This window comes from Balearica regulorum, chromosome 2 (assembly GCF_011004875.1).
Source record: "Balearica regulorum gibbericeps isolate bBalReg1 chromosome 2, bBalReg1.pri, whole genome shotgun sequence".
NCBI classification, from domain to species: Eukaryota; Metazoa; Chordata; class Aves; order Gruiformes; family Gruidae; genus Balearica; species Balearica regulorum.
In genome coordinates this window covers 94,958,784-94,979,509 of record NC_046185.1, presented here as the reverse complement: position 1 = coordinate 94,979,509, position 20,726 = coordinate 94,958,784, and the positions used below count along the sequence as shown (strand labels likewise).

Genomic DNA, 20,726 nt, shown 5'->3' with positions numbered 1-20,726 from the left:
TTGCAGTATATCAGAGAATCATGATAGCTGTAAAGCTGTTGCTTTAAAACCTAATCTGTTAATGTCACAGAATTTTAATTCTGTGATATTCTCTAGGGCTACACACACTTCTTACTGACAGAAAATTGTTATAAATACATATATAATTTTACCTGGAATTTTATTTTTTGTGAAATGTGAGGCACAATAAACTGCTTCAAGAAGCGTTCATCTTCACTCCAGAACAGTCGGATGTCAGGGATATCATACAGGATCATGGCCAGCCTCTCCAAACCCAAGCCAAATGCCCAGCCAATTTTATCCTGAGCACCAGCTGCAATAAACAAACAAACAAGATAAAAATTCAAGAGCTTAAGTTCACAACATGAAAAATTGCTGATAAAATGTTCACCTATTTACCAAGAAAAAAAAGAGATGAAGTGGCAAGACAGAAAAGCCTACAAGTAACTGCCAAATGAAAGATCTGAAGGCTACAGGACAGATCCTACTTCCATCAAAACAGCAGCAAGACTGGGCACATCACTGAGTCCAGGAACCAAAAGTGGCAATAAAATAAAGCTGCATCCTTGACTACTGGTGTCCAAAGTTTCAAATAGACTTTGAGAAATGCTGCATAATGCTATACGCTGCTTCCCTTTACTATCCTTAGAACTAAACGTGTTGCACCTCAGTTGTGTTTTATGAGACATGTAAACATGAATTTCCTGTTCAGAATCTTTTACTCGGGCTGAAACACCAGGCCAAACCTCTGCAGCATTAACATCGTTACCAACATTTGAGAGGATCAAAATTGCCACTTTTGAGGTCTCTGGAGGAAACAGAGCAATAGGATGTGAGGCACTGTTGCATTAGCATCACACCTCCAACCAAGGAACTCCTGGGCTGCTGTCCCTGGGAAAAGCCACTGTTCCTACACACACAAGTCTCTGTTATGTAGTATTAAATATAAAAAGACAAGAATATTTAACACAGAAGAGCTGTACAGGTATTAATGATGCAACATTTCTGGCAGGAAAGTAAATATTCATACCTTCCTTCATTTACAAGGCAGGTGCACTGAGTCATTAAACAGGGATTTTTTTCAACACCAGGAACCAACTCCATGTTTAGCCATCATCCTGCTGATTTTGAAATAAGCTGGGAGCCCAGCAGCTCTGGCAAAGGCTCAGAGCTTTTTAAAACTTAAATGCCTAAATAAACACACTCATGCTGAAAGGATGCATGCACGTGTGACAGACTTGACTTTTCACCATCAGCACTGGCAGTGTTCTCCCGACTCATATAAATATCACTGTATGTCTCACAGCTAGCCAGCCAGACCAAGGCCATACCTGCCTCCCCCAGTATTAATTTAAACTCTAATTTTTTGGGAACTTTGAACTCAGCAGCTTCCCCACCATCATGCAGGAGGGCTGGAGGCAGAAGTCTGCTCTCTGACCCCTGTCTCTGCTATCAGAAAGGAGACAGAACCTGTTATTTGGGCACTGATGACATCCTGAAGTATGCTGTCACGTTCAACGCTGAGATGAAACAGTCCAGAGTTCTGTTTAAATAGAGGCAGGCATAACAAGCTTCGGAAAAGAGACGCAGTCATCACTTTGATTCTTTTAATTAATTTGAACCTGCCTATTTACCTGGAATACTAAGTCCCCAGCAGAACCCATCCGTGCCTCACCTGCAATCTCAGCAATATTGCACTGCCACAGAAATTTGGTCAACTTTATAACAGTATTCCCCAGAGCGGTATGGATATTTTGTCTTGTCCTTTCTCGTGTGCTCATAGGCAAGATTTTGTCCTTTCTGACCTTCGAAAGCAGTTTATCAACTGAATTGCGAAAGTCCTAAGAGTGCTGGGTGTGAACTCAAAAGGTACCTCATGGCAGAGCTGCTCAAACTAGTATGCTTAGACCAACCAACAGGCTTTGAGCTAACATGACCTTGGAAACCTACAATCCATGCTACCTTACGTGAAGAACTGCACCATTTGCTATTGTTGATTGAGTTACTTTTAGAGAAAGGATAGCGACTACACAGAATGTGTTGAAATTTGTGGTTGGGAAAGATTTTGATCTTCGACTTTAAGTGTAAACTATAAACTGTTTCTTTTCCAAGCTGGAAAACTATTTCTCTCCATACTCCAGTACATAAAAGTAATTATATTTTTATGGCTATATGAAGAAGGGAAGATAATTCATTGCAATGGTGTTGCTTCCTCAAACTTCCAGCTTGTCTTTCTTAGATCATCAACTCCTGCTTCAGCAGCAAAACTGCTATTCATTTCAAAAGTGCCAGATTTTCATATACATATGGATATTTCTGTACTCTGATTAACACAATCCACCCTCTCCTCCAGAGGCAAAATAGACCACCTGGAGTAATATCCATGAGGGTGCTGAAGAGCCACTGCTTCATCTCAACAGAAGCACTAAACTTGAAACCTAAAGATGCCAGGTTAAGCATCAGTGTTAATTAATTCACTGATGCTCATTTAAGTATACATGATAGGGGATGATGATCCTCCTTCCCCATATTACTGATGATTACTGGTAGATAGGACAGGAAAAAAAAAAAAGAGACGGAAGATCAGCAGAATGGGTGTATATTCTGATAGGCAGAGCTTTACATTTAAGATTTGTGCTTTTTTATTATTTTGATATAAGAATGGTTTTCGTTGTCACTCTCTGCTCACAGTTTGAGGATAATGTACAATATTTATCCCTAATTGATTTGCTATGCATTTTAATTCTGCAATGAATAGCTATGCTTTGATTTTGTATTGGCAATTTCTTTTTTTTTTTTTTTTTTTAAGGATTGGGACACATCAGACTTTTTTGCACTACGTATCAGACAAAATTATTCACCCAGATATCTGCCCAGCAGCTCAGAGCATTGCATCAGAGCTATGAATAAACACATAGTCGCAGAACTGGTCTTTTGGATGAACCTTGTACAATTATTAGCCTTCAGACCACAAACTTCTCAAGTGTCTGCAGTCAAAGCTGTATCAGTGAAGAATTCTCTCTACTCAGAGAAAAAAATAAAAAAGAAAAGAAAAAGGAAAATGCAGATAATTAGAATTCCTCCTCAAATCAGCACTGGCAAATCTCCACTGCACTCCACATTTTCATTTATTTTGTCTCTGATCTCTTCTCCAACTTCCTATTTGTAAAGCTCTAAGTCAATGCAGCGTTTAAAGATATGATTGACTTAAAGCATTGAAGAATTACCTTGGGGAACTCAACAAGACTAAAGCACACTCCTCAACTTATTTCTGACTGGAAATGACCAGATGGCTTAAAAGTTAAACATTCAGCTAACCACTCTGTTGAGTGAGAGCAACCCAAAGCTTTTCACAGCACATACATATGTTTAAATATACTGAATTTTGGCAAGTATTATGTAAAGAAGTTAAGTGAATGTGAGTAAACATGACAGAAAGAATGAACATAGAATAGCTTTAAACATGGCAAAACCCAGGTTGAAGTTCTGATGATGAGACCTGGCCAAAGTGGCAGATTCCAGGGACCTGGTGGGGCAATCATAGCATCACTGCTTGAAATAACACAGCCCAGCGGATAAAGCTTTCCTGACATACGAGCTTTCCTCAACTGGCCCTCAAAGGTTTGTACACGCTGCCAGGCTCCTGCTGCCTCACGTGAAAATCTTGACTACCCACTAGGAGAAAATTCCTGGAAGCTTTGTGTGTCAGGTAGCCAAAGATGGAAAAGGAAAGAAGAAAGCGGTTTGACTGGCTTCCCACACTGGGGGCTGAAACACTCCAATCTGACTCCAGGTTGCATCATCACAGCTGTGTCTTACAGGGGAGCTCAGGAGCCCTTATCTTCCTTGAGAAGTCATATCTATCTGTCCTGCTCTTAAGCTTCGAGACCGGATGCATCAGTTTACACTTAAACGTGGACCAACCAAGCCATTTGCCAAAAAATGTTGTTAAATGAAAGCTAAATTTGATCAGCCAGGATGGGAAGCTTCATAATTCCTCATGGAGGCATATATAATGACCTGCCAAAGCTCATGGATTAGACCCCACTGAATCCTCAGAAATACCCACCAGCAGAAACATTTACCTTCTCAAGGAGTGTGAGGCAAGACGTTTTGCACTGTACAAGATTTTAAAGACATATTTTGCAACGTAGTGATAGGAACAGGTTGACAAAACTTTTTTGTTATACACTTCAGTCACACTTATTTTTATATCTATGCTGGCTTTTATTTAACAATTTTCGCTATTCCTGTAAAACTGCCAATAAAGAAATCTTTCTTTCAATAGAGCCTAAATTGGGGCTTCAAACTGTTATACTCAGCAGTTACTGAGAAGTGAAAGAAATTAAATTTTGATCTTGGATTGAGGCAAAGTCAGAAGCATACAACAGCCTGCATACAAGGTGTTCTTCACAAAATGCTCAAAAAGGAATATATCCAAAGTGCTTGTAGCTGAAAGGAGTTCCAGAATCAAAGACCTGAATTTGATCTCCTGCTTTCAGTCCAAACCATGGCTGTTTTTGGAGCAAATTCAGGAACTAAAATGGTCGGAAGAGGGGTGAACAGATTCTCAAGGATACGCAGACTACACATCATGTTTTACAGAACAAATTAGTGCTTTAAACTGTGTAGAAAGTTATAGACATAATGAACATGTGATGACACAAAACATCAGAAATTCCTGAAACCAAGACATACACCCACATTTGAGCTCTATGTGATTAATGGACAGCTTACGAACAAGGCTTTGAAAAACAGTTTCTCCAAAATAAATATTTACTTATCGCTAGAGACTAGGAATGCATATTCTACATGAGTACCACAGCATCTTTACCTGTGTTGAAAATAAGCCATTTAAAATTATTTCCTACTTCAGATAAAACTCATGTATGTTGGAAGTCAAAGGTTTTACATGGAAAAAAAAATATTAAGGTGTTAGTCTAATATAGAAGAGCTTTTGAAAGTGCAAGGTCAGGTGGGTGGGATGTTAACCAACTAAGGCCAAAAAGCTTACTGAATTTTCCTTCTGAACTGCTCTCTTCAGCAAAAGCAAAAATCAAAACTGTCATATTATTCTCTAACTCTGTTAAATTGATGCATTCTGGCTCCCGTGTGCAATTCAGTTTAAATTACCTCTTAAAATAAGGACTTGGCTTTCAGACTATGCATGCTAAGTAATCCACTCCTCAAGAACTCAAGAAAAGAAGTAAACATTCAATTATGCCTATTCTTTGGAAAACAGAACTTCTCTTTCTAAATCTCATATGTGGAATAATTTTCTAACAATAATAGTCACTTTGAGACCGCAACTTTGTCTCCTGGGTCAGACTGATCTGTTTGCTCCACTTGAAAACTAAGCAAAAGAACTTTAAAGGCTTTGATTGAGTTTTTAATATGTATGTTTATTTTTGTTCCATAATCAAGATAGCTGGGTACATACAGTCTACTTTAAAAATTTCTACCCAGGGAAGCCATCTACCAGATTGAACTTTCTTCTAATATGTAATTAACATACATTCTACCATTTTACCACTATTTCACCAGACCAAATAGCTGGAAGAAAAACATTTGTGATAGGAAGAAATGGATGACCAGAGCAGAAGAGGAGAGGAAAACCAGATTAGCAAGAGGAAAAAGCAAACAAGCTTCAGCCTACATATCTGAACAAATGGCTTGCTTAGTTTATGAGGTTTTTGTCCTTTACCCCTGCATATCTCAAGGCTGGACATTCTCCATGGAGCACAGTGCAATTTGCTGTCCTAATGAATGTCAGAGCAAAAAATGAATTGACTCCTTGGGTCTATTTCCCCTGGCTCTGGCCGAGGGCTCCAGTACTGCGCTCTCTGTTCTGTGTATGTAAAAGCACATTCTGATTCCTTTCATAATGTTTTGTTCATTCAGGCAAAGTTGGATTTTGAGGTTTTGGGTCTTTTAATACTGTTAAATCTCCCTAGACATTGGGGCCATGTAGATTTGAAAAAATAAAAGCTATAAAGAAATACATGAGGGGCTGCCACTTGGCAGAAAGACCAAGTCTACAGTACAGTTCAAAAATTCAATTACCAGTCTCATTTTTTCAGGAGTGTAAGTACAGAGCTGGACAAATTCACTCCATATATATTCATTGCCCCCAGATGCAACTTTCTTGGCAAAATTTCACCAATACCAAAGTTGACTGTTTAGTGTCTACAAAATGGTCTTTTCTTCAAGAACAACATGCAGAGCAAGGAACAAGAACACAAAGACCATCACAATGTGATACAATCTTCAAGAGATTAGGACATCCTCAAAAGATACAGAGGCAAGTTTACATATCACAGCACAGGATGCTCTTAGCATGTTTGACACTCCTGTTCAAAAATCAGAACAGCCAGAACACCTGTATATTTTAAAAGGTTAAAAAGTGTCCAGCTGATAACAGCACGGTCTCAAGGTTACTCTGAAAGGCTGACACTGCACAGTAAACGCAACTTTTACAGGCAGGGACTGACACCGCATTTTGTGTTTCTACAGCACCTACAATAAAGAAGCCTTGGGCTCATGATTGGGTTTCCTTGGCTCTACAATATATAAAAATAATAAACAGGTAAGGTTTATTATTTAACAACTACACTCTTCTGCCGCAAACTCATTCTTTGGAAGAAACTCCTGAAAAGCCTCACAATCACATAGGCATCACTTGCCTTATAACTGGGGTTGGGATAATAGTCCTTCCTTTCCTAGAATGATTTAGGTAAGACACATAATAAATGTAAAACATTAAATTTCAATTCTGTCAATAGTAGTATTCTGTCAATAGTAGTTCAGCATTCTGATGGTAAAGCTACAAAAAGATTTCATACTGAAGTGCAACACATATACTCCAACACAATGAACTCCAATATAAGTCCACTACTGTGTTTGACAGCAGTTCTGACAAGGTTCCAGGGACACGCAATTAATTTATTTCAAAAAAAATCACAACATGAAAGGTCCAGGTGTACCTAAATGTATTGTCATACAGCACAGGCTGGAAAAATCTGTTCAGAAACACTGTCCCCAGTTTTCCTTTCTTCTTACTAGAGAACTGCTCCACCTGTCCTGTGCTACAACAGTTCGAAGGGCGTTTCTCACTTTTGCTCACAAAGGGCTCTTCAAAGTGTGACTGGCTTCCCAAGTCACACCTACTTACTGATTTCCCATCTGAAAAAATATGACCATTACATATTCCTGGGCAAAATCATTTCTGTTAATAGGTCTCATGCTATTCAAAGACATGGATCTGTTTAAAATATATAATTCCAGGAAGTAAGTAATATATGAGATCAGACATTACCAAGTGGGGTTTGCAGACAATGTCACAAAAGGATCCTCTTGCATGTATTTCTACATTGCTCCTGAGTACAGTGTTTTCCAGTTGGTGTTTGTCAACCTGGCCAGCTGCAAATATCTTCATCTGCACCTATAATATACCTATGGATGCTCAACTAGTCCCCTGGTACATTTTGTACACAAGGCATGTATAAAAGGGAAAGTATACAGCTGTAGCATTAATGGACACCCCAGGAAACTCAGCTCTCTGCCTCAGCAAAAGGCATAGTGAGCCATGACCTGCTCTTCTGCCTGGGCCTAAAATCTCCTCTGTTTCCCCTCTCAGACCCGCAGCCCCAGGAACACCAAGATGGAGCAAAACCTGAACTTAACAAATGAGTTTCTTTAGCTTGTAGTGCACTGCTTGACTTCTATGCACCCACAACCCTTTGAACTGCATCACCTGGGAAAGGACTTGAGCTGTGCCTAACCCCGGGCTGCTCAGTGACACTGTGGAACGGCACTGCCCTGCCCAGCGCTCTTCTGGGGCACGAACTGAAGGGTCTCACTCAAAGCAAAAGAGTTCTCCCTCCTACTCAGTTCATCTTTTGAAATTGTGCCTGGTCATTATCAACTTGATGGCTATTAATGTATTCTCTTTGGATTTGGGGTGGCTTCCAAGTGGAAGCAGATATATCTGCAAGAAGATGCTGAGCAGAAGCGTAATTCTGGGGGACACCGTTGGCTACTTCACCCACTACACATTGCTAGGTATCTGGTCTAAGCCAGTCCCTTCAGCTCTACTGTAAGTGGGGAGAGACAATCACAAATCATTATTCGCTCTGTCATAAGACACATACAGACAAAACACTTAAATTTTAGACAGGTAGATCAGATTAGATTAATTTGACCCTATGTGTCCATTTCAGCTTCAATTTTTATCATGAAATAAGCATTCATGTATATACAAGGAAAGGAACAAAAATCTTTCATCTCAGAGTAATCACCACACATTAACTTCTCTTTTGGATTTCTTTCTCAGAATTCTTTTAATTAGTTTCATCATTTCTAGTAACCTCTTTCACGGTTGAGGAACTCATATGACACAAATACAATGGAAATTACATTTTGAGTACTCTCCTGCCCTTATCTCCTCCTTCCTGCAGTGAACAAAGTGCCTATAGCCACTTCTTTTTAATTTATAATTTATTTCATTTATTTCAACTCACCTTATCCAGTAATACTACCAGATCACAGCCAGACTCCCATGCTCTTATTGCTTATGTGTAGAACATTTAAGTTAGTGACTATTTTTAAAATTAAACCACCATCTCCATATGAAGCAGATGACAAAATATATTGAAGAGGAAGTAATTGTTCCTTAAAGTTCAAATCAACTCTTTTTCCTCTAACTTTCTAAATTGTATGGAATCCCTAAGTTCTGCCAACAGCACGTCTTATTTCTGAAAAATAACGATTACTTAAAAAGTGACATAAATTGTATTACAATTTGGCAAAAAGTGGTTGAAGGAGTTTCACACAATACAGTATTACCAGCTTCTACACTACTGCAGTTGGAAGAAATGTAACATGGTGAAGTTCCATATAAACTATACAAGAAATGCTTTGGAAAAGATACAAGGAGAGGTTTTGCTTGAAGTCCTTGAAATAATTTGTGGAAGAAGCACCTTAGCTGTACATTCTGCAGAGGCTTCTTGCCCACTCTTGCCACGCAGCAGTCAAGGCACATAAATGGTGGAAACAGATGCAGAGGCAATAAAATATACAAGTGAAGCAGATTATGCTCTAAAATTCTTTCTAGCAAAATGGCAAGACTACAACAACCCTGCAGTAAATGATATCAATAGAAAAGGAAGAGAATCCTACAAGAACTTGCTTTCCCCTCAGGAACTAGTATCTTGGCTAGATATCACTGCTATTTTTTTACATTCAAAATTAAGTTTATGTGTAGTCTTTCAATGTACACTTTTAAATCCCCCTTTTATGCAATCTCTAATGACATTTCCTAGCAAAGTGTATTAATAGCAAAATGTCCATTTTACATGCAAGGCCGTTTTCTGAGCTTTGATGGGCATCCAGGGAAGTATATGCTTTGCTAAAATGAAAACCAAAATACTACCTTATTAGACAACAGCAATGTGTCCCCAACAGAGCGAACTGGTAAAACTTGGGGTTTTTTTGGAAAGCTTGAAGAGATTCTTAATGATGTACCTTTTCAACATCAAAAGGTCTGTGTCAGCACAATTCCAGTAGCAAGAAGTTGATTCTGCTGGTATGAAGTATAGCTACAACACATATACACTGGTTGACCTCTCCTATACTGCGCTGGGGAGTGAGACTGACACACAAGGTGTGTTATACCAAACTAAGCATTACACAAAGTTACTGATACACCAATGATGCCCAGCTGGTGCTGTACCCATGTGCTTATGTAAACATGTCAGTATCCCACAGACAACCTCTCAACTCTACTGGAGTTACAGCCAGTGAGTAGAATTACACTGCTATGTGCTGGTTTTGGCTGGGATAGAGTTAATTTTCTTCACAATAGCTAGGACAGGGCTGTGTTTTGGATTTGTGCTGAAAGCAGTGTTGATAGATGTATTTTGTCATTGCTAAGCAGTGCCTACATGGAGCCAAGGCCTTTTCTGCTTCTCACCCCACCCCACCAGCAAGTGGGCTGCGGGGGCACAAGGAGTTGGGAGGGGACACAGCCAGGACAGCTGACCCGAGGAATATTCTATGCCATATGACATCATGCTCAGCACATAAAGCTAGGGGAAGGAGGAGGAAGGGGAGAATGATGGCATTTTTCTTCCCAAGTCATTATATGTGATGGAGCCCTGCTTTCCTGGGGACGGCTGAACACCTGCCTGCCCATGGGAAGTGGTGAATGAATTCCTTCCTTTGCTTTGCTTGCGTGCGCAGCTTTTGCTTTACCCATTAAACTGTCTTTATCTCAACCCATGAGTTTTCTCACTTTCACTCTTCCAATTCTCTTCCCCGTCCTACCAGGGGGGAGTGAACAAGTGGCTGCATGGTGCTTAGCTGCCGACTGGGGCAAACCCACGACACGCTAACAACCAGAAATGAAGGGAATGCTCATTGCAAACGATGGGGTGAAGGATAAGCCTGTAACTACCTTCTCCATAGGTACATAAATCGTATAGAACAGTTTACTCCCTCACACATTATATCTAATATTTTTAATGTGTAATAATTATAGAGGTATATACACACAAAATTACTCTACAAAGCTTGTAATTATATTACACTGATGACTCATACGAACATGATGATTTACAACAGAATATGTCCTTTTCTTCAGTTTTCAATTTAAAACAACCAGGAAATGGTCCACAAAAGTGAGCCTTAATACAACACTTGGTATTTTAATGAAACATTCAGATATTCTGAAATGCTAGAATTAAGGTTGCCTGAGGAACACCAAGATGGTCTCATCTTAGAAATACAATATGATGCTGTTTTCAATGAAACAATCAAGTATTAATCTTTCCACTAGACTTTGTTCGGTTCAGCAGAGAGAAGAGGCAGTGGTTAGTGATCCCTGCTTGCTTTCCTTGCATTGCTGAACATGTACCCCAAGTGCCTTATGCACTGAGCAATATTCAAGCAGAGCTCTGAAGACACATTCTTTCTTTTATGAGCTTCCCAATGAAGCATTCAGTTCCACAATATTTAAATGCTTGAAAAAAATATTAAGGATTTTTTTTCCTTCTTCTTCCACATATCTCTGAGTTGAGGAAGTATTACTGTCTCCTGTATTGCAGACTGGGAACTTGGGCACAGAGACTTTAAGATCAAAAGCATCTATTAATTTTGCTCCCTATCTGAGATACCTGGGACCTGATGTTTCTGAGCACCAAGCATTACACGGCGTTTAATATGTTCAAAGTACAGTTCCCTATTACTACAGCTGCAGCTGTGAGCACTCAACACTTCTGCAAATCAGATCCCAGGGTCTCACGTCAGGCACTGAAACAACTAAAAGCACGCAGTTAGAGGCCACATGTGAGAAGTTAGTGTTAGGACATGTTCCTGCACTCAGCTAGGAACCTTTTCACTCAGGAAGGAAGGGAAGGCAGAGCAACATTCAAGTGCAGAGACCACCCTTTCCTGCTGTCATTAAAGGCACTCATATCATGCTTTCCAACTACTGCCTCAGTGAGGCAGAGGCTTGCGAGAGCAGCATCCTCCACCCAGCAGTCCCAATTCATCCGCAGAGGAATGATCATCCTGGAAACTGAATCAGATAGTGGCCCTTCACAGGAAAAGTAGTATATTTAGCAATGCCCTTTGCCTTCCAAACTGCCCCCGACCCCTGCTCCCCCCAGGACTCTGGCTTTCCAGCCAAGGTTTCTCTCTCTCTCTCTCTCCTTGGGATGCAGCATGGAGGTTTCAAGGAAGTGAGACTCCTGCGTTCTGGAAAGGTGCTGATGGATGCCTATAGCCCCAGACTGAACAGCAGAGAGCCTGACTCAGCCTGTGCTCAGCTCAGAGTGAACACCGGACAAGCTGACAGCAAGCCATGGTACCACTGAGCCTACATTAACTGCAAGTTTCCAGAGAAAGTCAGAGCTAAACAACTCCTGTGGATGTGTCTGAACACTCCACTCAAGTAGTGCTCTACCTCACTCACATGCAAAGCCTCTGAGAAAGAGAGTACTATTTACTAAACACAGGTACATATCTCTTATAATGCCTTTTTTTTTCTCCTCCTGAAACAACGGCCTCCTTCAGTGAGCAGTCAAAACTGCAAATAAGGTGAACTAAAGATGTAATTAGACTTGACTAGAAGTTGGCTGAAAGCTACAGGAGTACATAATCTGAAGCCCACTGAAGGCAGAGTAAAAAATCCCAAACAAACTGCAGTAAGGTACAGAAAAGTTCCTTCCTCACCAAACACCACCTTGTTCCATGCACAGGGCAGGGGCACGGAAGACAGACCACTGTCTTGGTGGGGAAAAAGAGATGCGCTCAAGTGTGTAATCAGCGTGTGTGTGCGAGTATCACAGTACCTCAATGGGAAAGATTTGAGCTTCACTCGGTGAGCTTTGTATCTTCCTCATGGACTATATGAATGGAAATACTCTGATATACATACAACATAAATGAAAAGTTACTGCTTTGGTTACATGGTATTTTAATTCACTGCTAAAATATTTAAATGAATTAACAGAGAAGACTATTCATCTGCTTTTCTTTCTGGAGGAATGAATATATTAATAAAAATAATTTCTCTTGCTCAGTTGAAAAGCTGCAATTTAAACCCCCTTATTAAAGAGATTCCTTTCTCCAAAAAAGTCACCAGTACTCTAACTAATCTTCCTTTTTCACAGTTGGTAATTAATTTGTTGTTATGCATCAAACTTAATTTTGGAAAGGTAATGCCACTGACAAAGAAATGAATGATAAAAGAAAAGTTAGACCCCCTAATTCTATAATTCCTATGTCATGACAATTAATGAAATACCATTTTCCACTGAGACTTTTTTTAAGTGCTAGATAAAGGGGCTGCTGTGCTTTTAAGATTTACTCTCATGATCAAATTGTGCCTTTTATAGCTATCAGAAATATAATTAAAAGAAGAATCTTCCTAGAAAATAAACCTACAGATAGTTTTTAATTACATCTTGTTTCCTTTACAGTTTGAAAGTTGACAGCAATTGCAAACACGTAACTGTCTGGTAATTTTTGCCCTGCATTCATTTAGAGAAGTCCATGTTGATTATCAGTCCCACTTGTCAACAGAGGAGAATCTGAAATATATTAACATTTAGTTTTACAGGGCTGATACTAATTGAGTTGTTATTTTGTCACTGTGTAAATTTTCAGTGACCTTTCAAAAAAATAAATAAGAAGTCAATAGAAACTGTTTCTTGTTGACTTTCTCCACCCCCTTTTAAATATTTTTTAAACAACCATCTGAAGTTTCTTAATCCTTTTCCACTTACATACAGGTTTTTTTGTTGTTTGTTTGTTTTTTATGGTAGAAAGGATAAATAAGGGGGGGGGTGTTCCTTTTTTTTTTTTTTTTTACTTTGTATTTTACGTTAATGAAGGTTTTCTAGGTTGTTACCTCAACTAACATATTCCATATTTACAGCAAATAACCTGAAGTTTTCCAGCACAAAGTATCCTAGGAACTCATTCCCCTCCTCACCCTCTCCCAGGAAATGGAAAAAGAAAACACAACAAAATGAAAACACTGAGGTGCCAGCTTTCAGCAGTTGATGCACATTTGTGCATCTTGTAAAGAAATGTCTGAACGCACATAATCACTTTATGTGTACATACCCATTGGACCTACTGAGTAACAGTATTTGTAAATACCAGTTCTATCAGCACAGTTGCGGTTAAAGATTAAATCAGCCCAAATCCTATTACCTGCTCTGCACTCTACCACCATATGCTTGACATCCTCCCCTCTGGGGGGCAAGGGGTCTTGCTAATATTAAAGACAATGCAAACCCACAGTCATTTTCAAAGGTGGCTCTAGGAATACTCTGCCTCTCTCCTGAAAGCAAAAGAAGATTAAACACAAACGCATGCAGCACAGGAAGCAAACAGGAGAAACTAAAAGTCTAAGCGCAGTTGCAGAGCCATGACCTCACCAGGATTACAGGCTTGGTGGGACAGCTCGCTTTACTGGAGTGATAGATTGCAACAGGCCTTTTTTGGGACAGATTTAAAACTTTACTGAACAAAGCCCTGGGCAACCTGTTCTGCCTGGACTTGCTTTGATCAAGGGGTTGAACCACAGACCTCTGGAGGTCCCCTCAGACCTACGTAATTCCGTGATTGTGGCTTTGTGTATGTGCATGTAATTCTTTGTAGGAAAATCATGCTCAATCTTTGCTAAGGAGAATTTTTCAGTTAGGAAAAAGCCTAAAATACTAATCTCAACAGAAAACTTCATATACAGCTATTACACAGGATTTCAGTGGGCTTAAAAAAACAAAAGAAGCCTATAAGTCTGTATCATAACATTGCTCTCCCCAAAAAAAGGAAGTAAAACATGACAGCATGATATTTTTTCTCAATAGATTACATTTTATACTAACACACTCTGAGGTCATTTACATGCAAACTCCTTGTCAATTCTTGCTGCAGTGAATGGTTAAGTGTGTAATTTTGGGTGGGTAAACTGCATGCTTTTTACATGGCAACATTTTAAGTAGTATCTTTGGCTTACCTTCCTCATGAAGCCACAGTCAGAAGAACTTCTATAAATGTCACTTGTCATTTATGGAGCACTTCCTCATTTCAAGGCATGGTAGACAAACTAGTTAACATTTAACATGGCTCTTAGGATTATGGCACCATATCATGGATGAGAAAGAGAGAGGCTCCAACATCTCCTTTAAGAACCGGCTGATTTCGGGGTGCCCATGCCTGGGCTTTGGGGGATCGTGAGACCTAAGAAATTCCTGCCATACAGGTTATGCAAACTCGTTAATTTGCAACACATTCAAAGAGCTCTTAGTTCTGCAACCCATCACTCAATCTGGTGTCGGTTGGTTGGTTTTTTCAACTGAAAACAAAACCCCACACATGCACTCACACACCCCTTTAAGAATATTGCAGGCGGTTGCTTACAGTCAACAAAATAAAAACGTGAGATTTTAGGGGTTCCCACAAGTTACCAAAGACACAAAATGCCCAGTTATGCAAGACACTAAATTTTGCATAGGATTAGCTAACATGGTGAACTGCTGAGCTTCACATCCTATAAAGTCTATGCAATCTCTGCAAATAATGTTAAATAGTATTTTTTCCCTTCTTTCTTTATATCTTTACAAATAATTATTTGGATTTTACTTTAATATTTTGGAAAGCAGAAACCTCTGCCAGGAATACAATACTTCACATCATAATCCTGATATAAATCACAATTCACTCAAATCAAATAGATCCTGATGCAAACAAACAAAAACTCCAGGTCCACTCAGTTGTTCAGTAACCAGTGCCTTGACTTTGATGCCTCAATTTCATTAATGTTCTTGTTCTGAAACTCTCACATCACTGACAGGAGCTAGATTTCTGCTACCAAAAAATAAATATTTTTTGTTAGGACATAATAAAAGGATTATGTCCTAACATATACTAAAAAAGCAAATTAGAGATCTTTGGAAGATGCCTTACCAAAAAAAGACAAAGCAATGCATGCTTTTGTGGTTAAATTTCCTTGACATATCTATAATCTTGTTATTACAGTCTGTAAGAAAAAAAAAAAAGAAAAAAGCCTGTAAAGGTACCCCAATGCTAATTAGCAATGCCATGTTTAAGTATGTATTTATCACTTGGAAGCTGGCCATTTCTGTACCACACAGTAAGTTTCGATTGAAGTTAAATATAAGAAATAATAGGAATTACCAAATCAACATACAGGTACGTAAAACCATCTAGACCAAAGAGGATCTCATGCTGCAACTCCTCCAATACTAATACGGGATTGGAAAATTGATAATACCAAGCAGAAAACTCCCCTACAAGGAGACCTCACCATCTGGCTTATCTCAAACCCAAAGGGAATTAAACAATAAAAGATAATAATTTTCCAACAGTGATGCAGCAGTGCAGAGTGGAGGACAAGAACCAGCCACAGCCTAGAGACTAATGTTTATGAAACATTTTTATAGCACGGTTCCTTGTATTTTCTTGCAAACATCAAGCCTTAAGGAAGTACTACAATTAACGTCATCTTAGAAATGAAGAAATTTGAAGCACGCTAGTCATTTACTCAAAGAAACCAAATCATTATCTAAGTGCATGACACAGCTCAGAATTATTGACTTCTAGAATTGATGTCTGAATCATGAAAATACACTTCAACAGAAGTTTCTGTACTCTGCTCCACATTCACGAAGCTTTTGAACTTTCAAACGTATTAAATTCTACACGATGATGCTACTTCAACAGAATCTTAATTATACAGTTTTAAATTACTTCATCTAATCAATTACCCACTCATACTGTTTGTGAGGAATTTCTTATGACAAATTGAAAACAAGTAAGAATCCAGGATGTACGTTTAAAATTCTTAATTAGTTCATTTTATCAGAAGACACTGAGACTATAAAACTTCCTTACTCTATACCTCAAGATCAGCCATTTATGAAAAAGCTACACTTAAAATATACGATTGCGAGTGTGCAGTATACTGTATGTATGGGAAAATAAGCATCATCAAGTTTTGCCTTGTCAGCTAACTGCTAAGCATTCCTGGCTAGAAAGGAATGTATGCAATATTTGGTTATCACACTTATCTACTGCAGATTTTCCCCACATCTTTCACTGATACAAATATTACTGGTCATATGAGACAGAACAGTGAGATGGACCACTGCTCCCCTGGAGCACAGAACTTGCTAACTTTCCTTTCATCGTCTCTTTTTCATTAACATACTTTTTAAATATGCATACCTCTAAGAATGCAAACCACAAAATACTATAAAATCACTATAGCTGCACAGGCATGACTTGGTATTAAAAATATTATAAACTCAATAGAATCATCACGATTTCATTTTCCTTGTCAGTTCCTAGGATGTATCATGCACCAGTTGCACATAGTCATAAGAGGTTTTTAGCTTCTATGCTCTATTTTCATCATGGCTGCCTGCTTTCCTGAACAATTTAAAATGTCATCACCCATTAAAATACAACCAGATTAATCAAGTTGTCCTTGGATAATTATCACATGAAGCTTGCACATATGTTAGCATAAGCTTTCTTTCTACAAAATGCATGTAATTCTCCCAAGTCAGATAAGATAGCAGTGCTTGAATGAATGTAAATCCCTCCTACTTTTTGTTGTCACAACACAAACAGAAGCTCTTCTGCAGAACTCTAAGAGTCACCATCAACAGCAGATTTCAGTAAGTATTCATTTTGAGTCCTCAAAAATCAAATGAAATAAATAGGGCTTGCTTATCCAGAAACATATTCAGCTATCAAAATTAATTTGTGCTTTTCATAGGAAAAAAAAGCTATAAAAAGGTACAAATTCTCATTTTGGATTTAAAATAAATCCTCTGCATATCTATGCAACCTAGAATCAAAATTAATATGCTTCTAGACTCATGTAAAGAAGCTCTAGTCTGAAACAGGCTTGCAGATTACATGAAGTCAATTGGCCAGAGTTACAACTTGCACATGAGAGGCAGAACAAAAGATCACTGAGCACAAGACAAAAAACAGAATGAGAGGTAAAAAGGAAAAAAACCAAAGCACCCCACGTTTGCACAGACTGGTCTGCATAACAAGCTCAGCTGGTGTGAATTAGTATAAAAGCTCCTCCAACACCAGTGAAGCTGTGCCAATTTAGACCAGATGAGATCAAGCTGTCATTAGCCAAATGGCAAAAGAAAAAAAAAAAAGGCCCATTTCTTATTTATTCCAATTTCCATACACATGCACACAAAAATATATCATTGGCTTCACTGCTGTTATTCCTGGTTTCCCACAGCATAAGTAGGAGAAGATCAGAAGTATTGTGTTTCCACAGGTTTGCTCATAAACATCTATTGACTGCACAACCACTTGAGCTATCCAACACCTCCTGTAGCAACATTTCAGATCAGAGTAAAATCACCTTATTTCAGATTTCGTAAGAAAAAAAACCAAAACAGAAAGACAGGCCAAAGTAGGAGGATTCCTGACAAGCTGTAATTTTTATTAGAAGCCATATGACTGGTTTTGGAAAACTTCACCCTTAAAGTAGTCAGAAAAATTCAAGGGTTGTAAGCACATAGAGCAAACCAAGAAGAGCTGAAACAGGACAGTGCCAACTCCTTCCCCAACATGGGGAGATGAAAGAAAGTTTGGACCAGCATCTGCGCTTTGTCACTCTCCAGGTTCTCAACAGGTAGAAGGTCCAGCCATTACACAGTTCTGCACAGCTGATATTAACCTGATATTAAGTCACAGCACAGAGAGGAAGCTGAATTCAGTACAATTGCTAGTCACATTGTTCATTCCTTGGTTTAGCTTTAGTGAATATTTACAATACATTTAGGCAATCCATTCAGACGAACAAAATAGCCCTTTCCTCTCCCTGTTTTGCTGCCAGAGAAACTGCAAGGATGTCTACACGGCGCACAAAGGTTAAAGGTACACGGGCCACTTCTTGAATGAGCTATTTCAGCTGCCAATTCTGGTCTAGCAGGTCAATAGGAAGCTCCAGGAAGAACAATTTATCCCACTTGTTTCTTGCCGAGGTAAACCAGCCAGCTAGTCTATTTGTGGCAAACATATCTTGATGATTTACTCACCTGCCAAGATTGCAGAACACACGTGCCTCTTCCAGTGACCCCCAAACTGGTGTGCTATTCCCCAATCTTCTGCTCCTATCACTAATCTCAAGATAAACTCATCAGTACACCAGCTTTATTAGTCCAGCTTAAATTGGCAAATCTGCCAGCTATTACCACAGAATCACAATTGCGTACTGATCCTCGCAAATTTTTGACCGCAAAATTCACAGTCACACAGACATGCTATGATAGGAAAACTGCACGGTCTGCCTCTATCAGTCTTTCCTCTCTTTGAATCCACATAGTTCAAGTAAGAAAGGAACGTGAATCTGCACAACCGTGCTACAAGCAATGCACACAAATAATTGTGACAATGGACTGTTCTCCACCCTTAAACTGCTCTGTATTCTGTGACCACGAAGACTGCCAGAAAAACCCAAAGGCTACCAGAGTAAAAACTGGCCAAAAAACTTTACATGCAAAAACATTACAGTCTCTCTGGCCAGAGACTTACATGCAAATATCTCCCACTCCTCCCAGCTACCACTGAAAAGAGAAGGTACAAATTCTGTGTTTCATATGCATTGTAAAGATATTCCACTTGCCCGTATGTGCCAAAAAGGAACACAGTACCAGGAGATGATTAGAGGAAAAAGAATATTACGTTGCAGGAAGAGCGCTGATGGTGTCAAGTTTGACACTGATTGAGCCAAGAAACATACCCTTGGGCCCTCCATACCACTACGGAGCTCCTCTATGTATTTGCCATGGTTGATACATTTGCTTTAACACTTCTACAAATTTGTTCTAAAAGATTAATAAAAAGTAAGACAAGTGAAAATGATCAATAAGGATTTTAAAGTATCCCAGAAGCTTACAGTGTTCTCTTAAGGTAGCATAAGCATAGGTTTCACTTGTGAAAAAAAGACACAAGGCTATCACTCAGGTTGTTAAATGGTGCCTGTCAAAAAAAAAGCCAGGTCTGATTATTTCAACAATAGCAGCCAAATCCATCTGGTGCTCAGTGACCATCCAGAAAGCACTTACAAGCTTCAAAGGACTGAGTTACTATGGCACATCCTCAAGATATATACACAAAATCATTACTAATCAATTTTTATTTCATAAGTTTTCTTTGGCCTTCTCCTTTAAAGCTCAACTGAGTGACAACAATGGTTTCTTGATGAATTCAGAGCAAAATGGTGCTAGGGGCAAACTTCTGAAGCCAAAAGTAAACACTCTGCATTCAGAGCCATCCTGGTTCTAATTTTTTGAGATTTGATTTTACTGTTCAATGAAGTTCCAACAGCTGTGCTTTGGGGGAGCACAGACACAACAAAAAGCAGGTGCATATCACAGCAGCTCTGGTTTCATATCCCCGATGGTTTCAAAATCCAGCAAATGTTTACTTTTGGGCATCAGCTCATCTACAGTCCTGCAATTAGAAGTGCCCAGAAACTGGGCATCACTGAAACTGATGATGCCCTGAGAAGGGCAACTGCAGAGACCTTGCAGGAGTAGGACCATAAGGATTTAATTATCACACACAATAGCAGAACTGATCACAGTGGAACACACAAATATCACAGCACCAAAGGAAAGAATTCACTGAAGAACCTCTTTGCAACACACAAAATTGGAAAATGGCTGAGGTGGGAAGGGACCCTTTGAGATCATATAGTCCAACCCCCCTGGCTCAAGCAGGGCCCACTGGTATTGGTTGCCCTGGACTGGGTCCAACTGGGTTTTGAGTATCTCCACAGATGGAGCAACACAGGTCAATAATCTCCAGCTGAACTGACTAGGCCAGCTCATCATAATTTTTTTTTTTTCTTTTTTTTCTTTCAGACCTTGAAAAAAAACTTAATTTTATAGGCTCGTTGAAAACCACAAGCCTCACAGAGCAATTCCTGCTTTCTGAAAATAAGCTGGGAAAATACACAAGCCACTACTCTGGACTGTAACAAACACAATGGACAAGCAATTTGAAAATCATGAACGGCAAAGTAAAAAGCAAGAAAGTTGACTTCCATGAGTAAGGCACAAACACTGTTGGAGAAAGCCTCAAATCCTTTCCAAGGATCTTCAGCTGTTTGGGATTCCAGATGGACAAGACAAAGTGATCAGTCCTCTCTC

At 39.2% G+C, this 20,726-nt stretch overlaps 1 protein-coding gene across 6 annotated transcripts in view; it reads right to left on the bottom strand.

Annotated features, from left to right (window-relative positions):
- Positions 1-20,726, bottom strand: part of FARS2 (phenylalanyl-tRNA synthetase 2, mitochondrial) — a 250,529-nt gene that overhangs the window by 102,542 nt on the left and 127,261 nt on the right. For all 6 annotated transcript variants that reach the window (XM_075744971.1, XM_075744972.1, XM_075744973.1 and 3 more), the window contains one exon: positions 153-313. In XM_075744971.1, the coding sequence (XP_075601086.1) occupies positions 153-313 (161 nt within the window). The remainder of the gene's footprint in view (positions 1-152; positions 314-20,726) is intronic.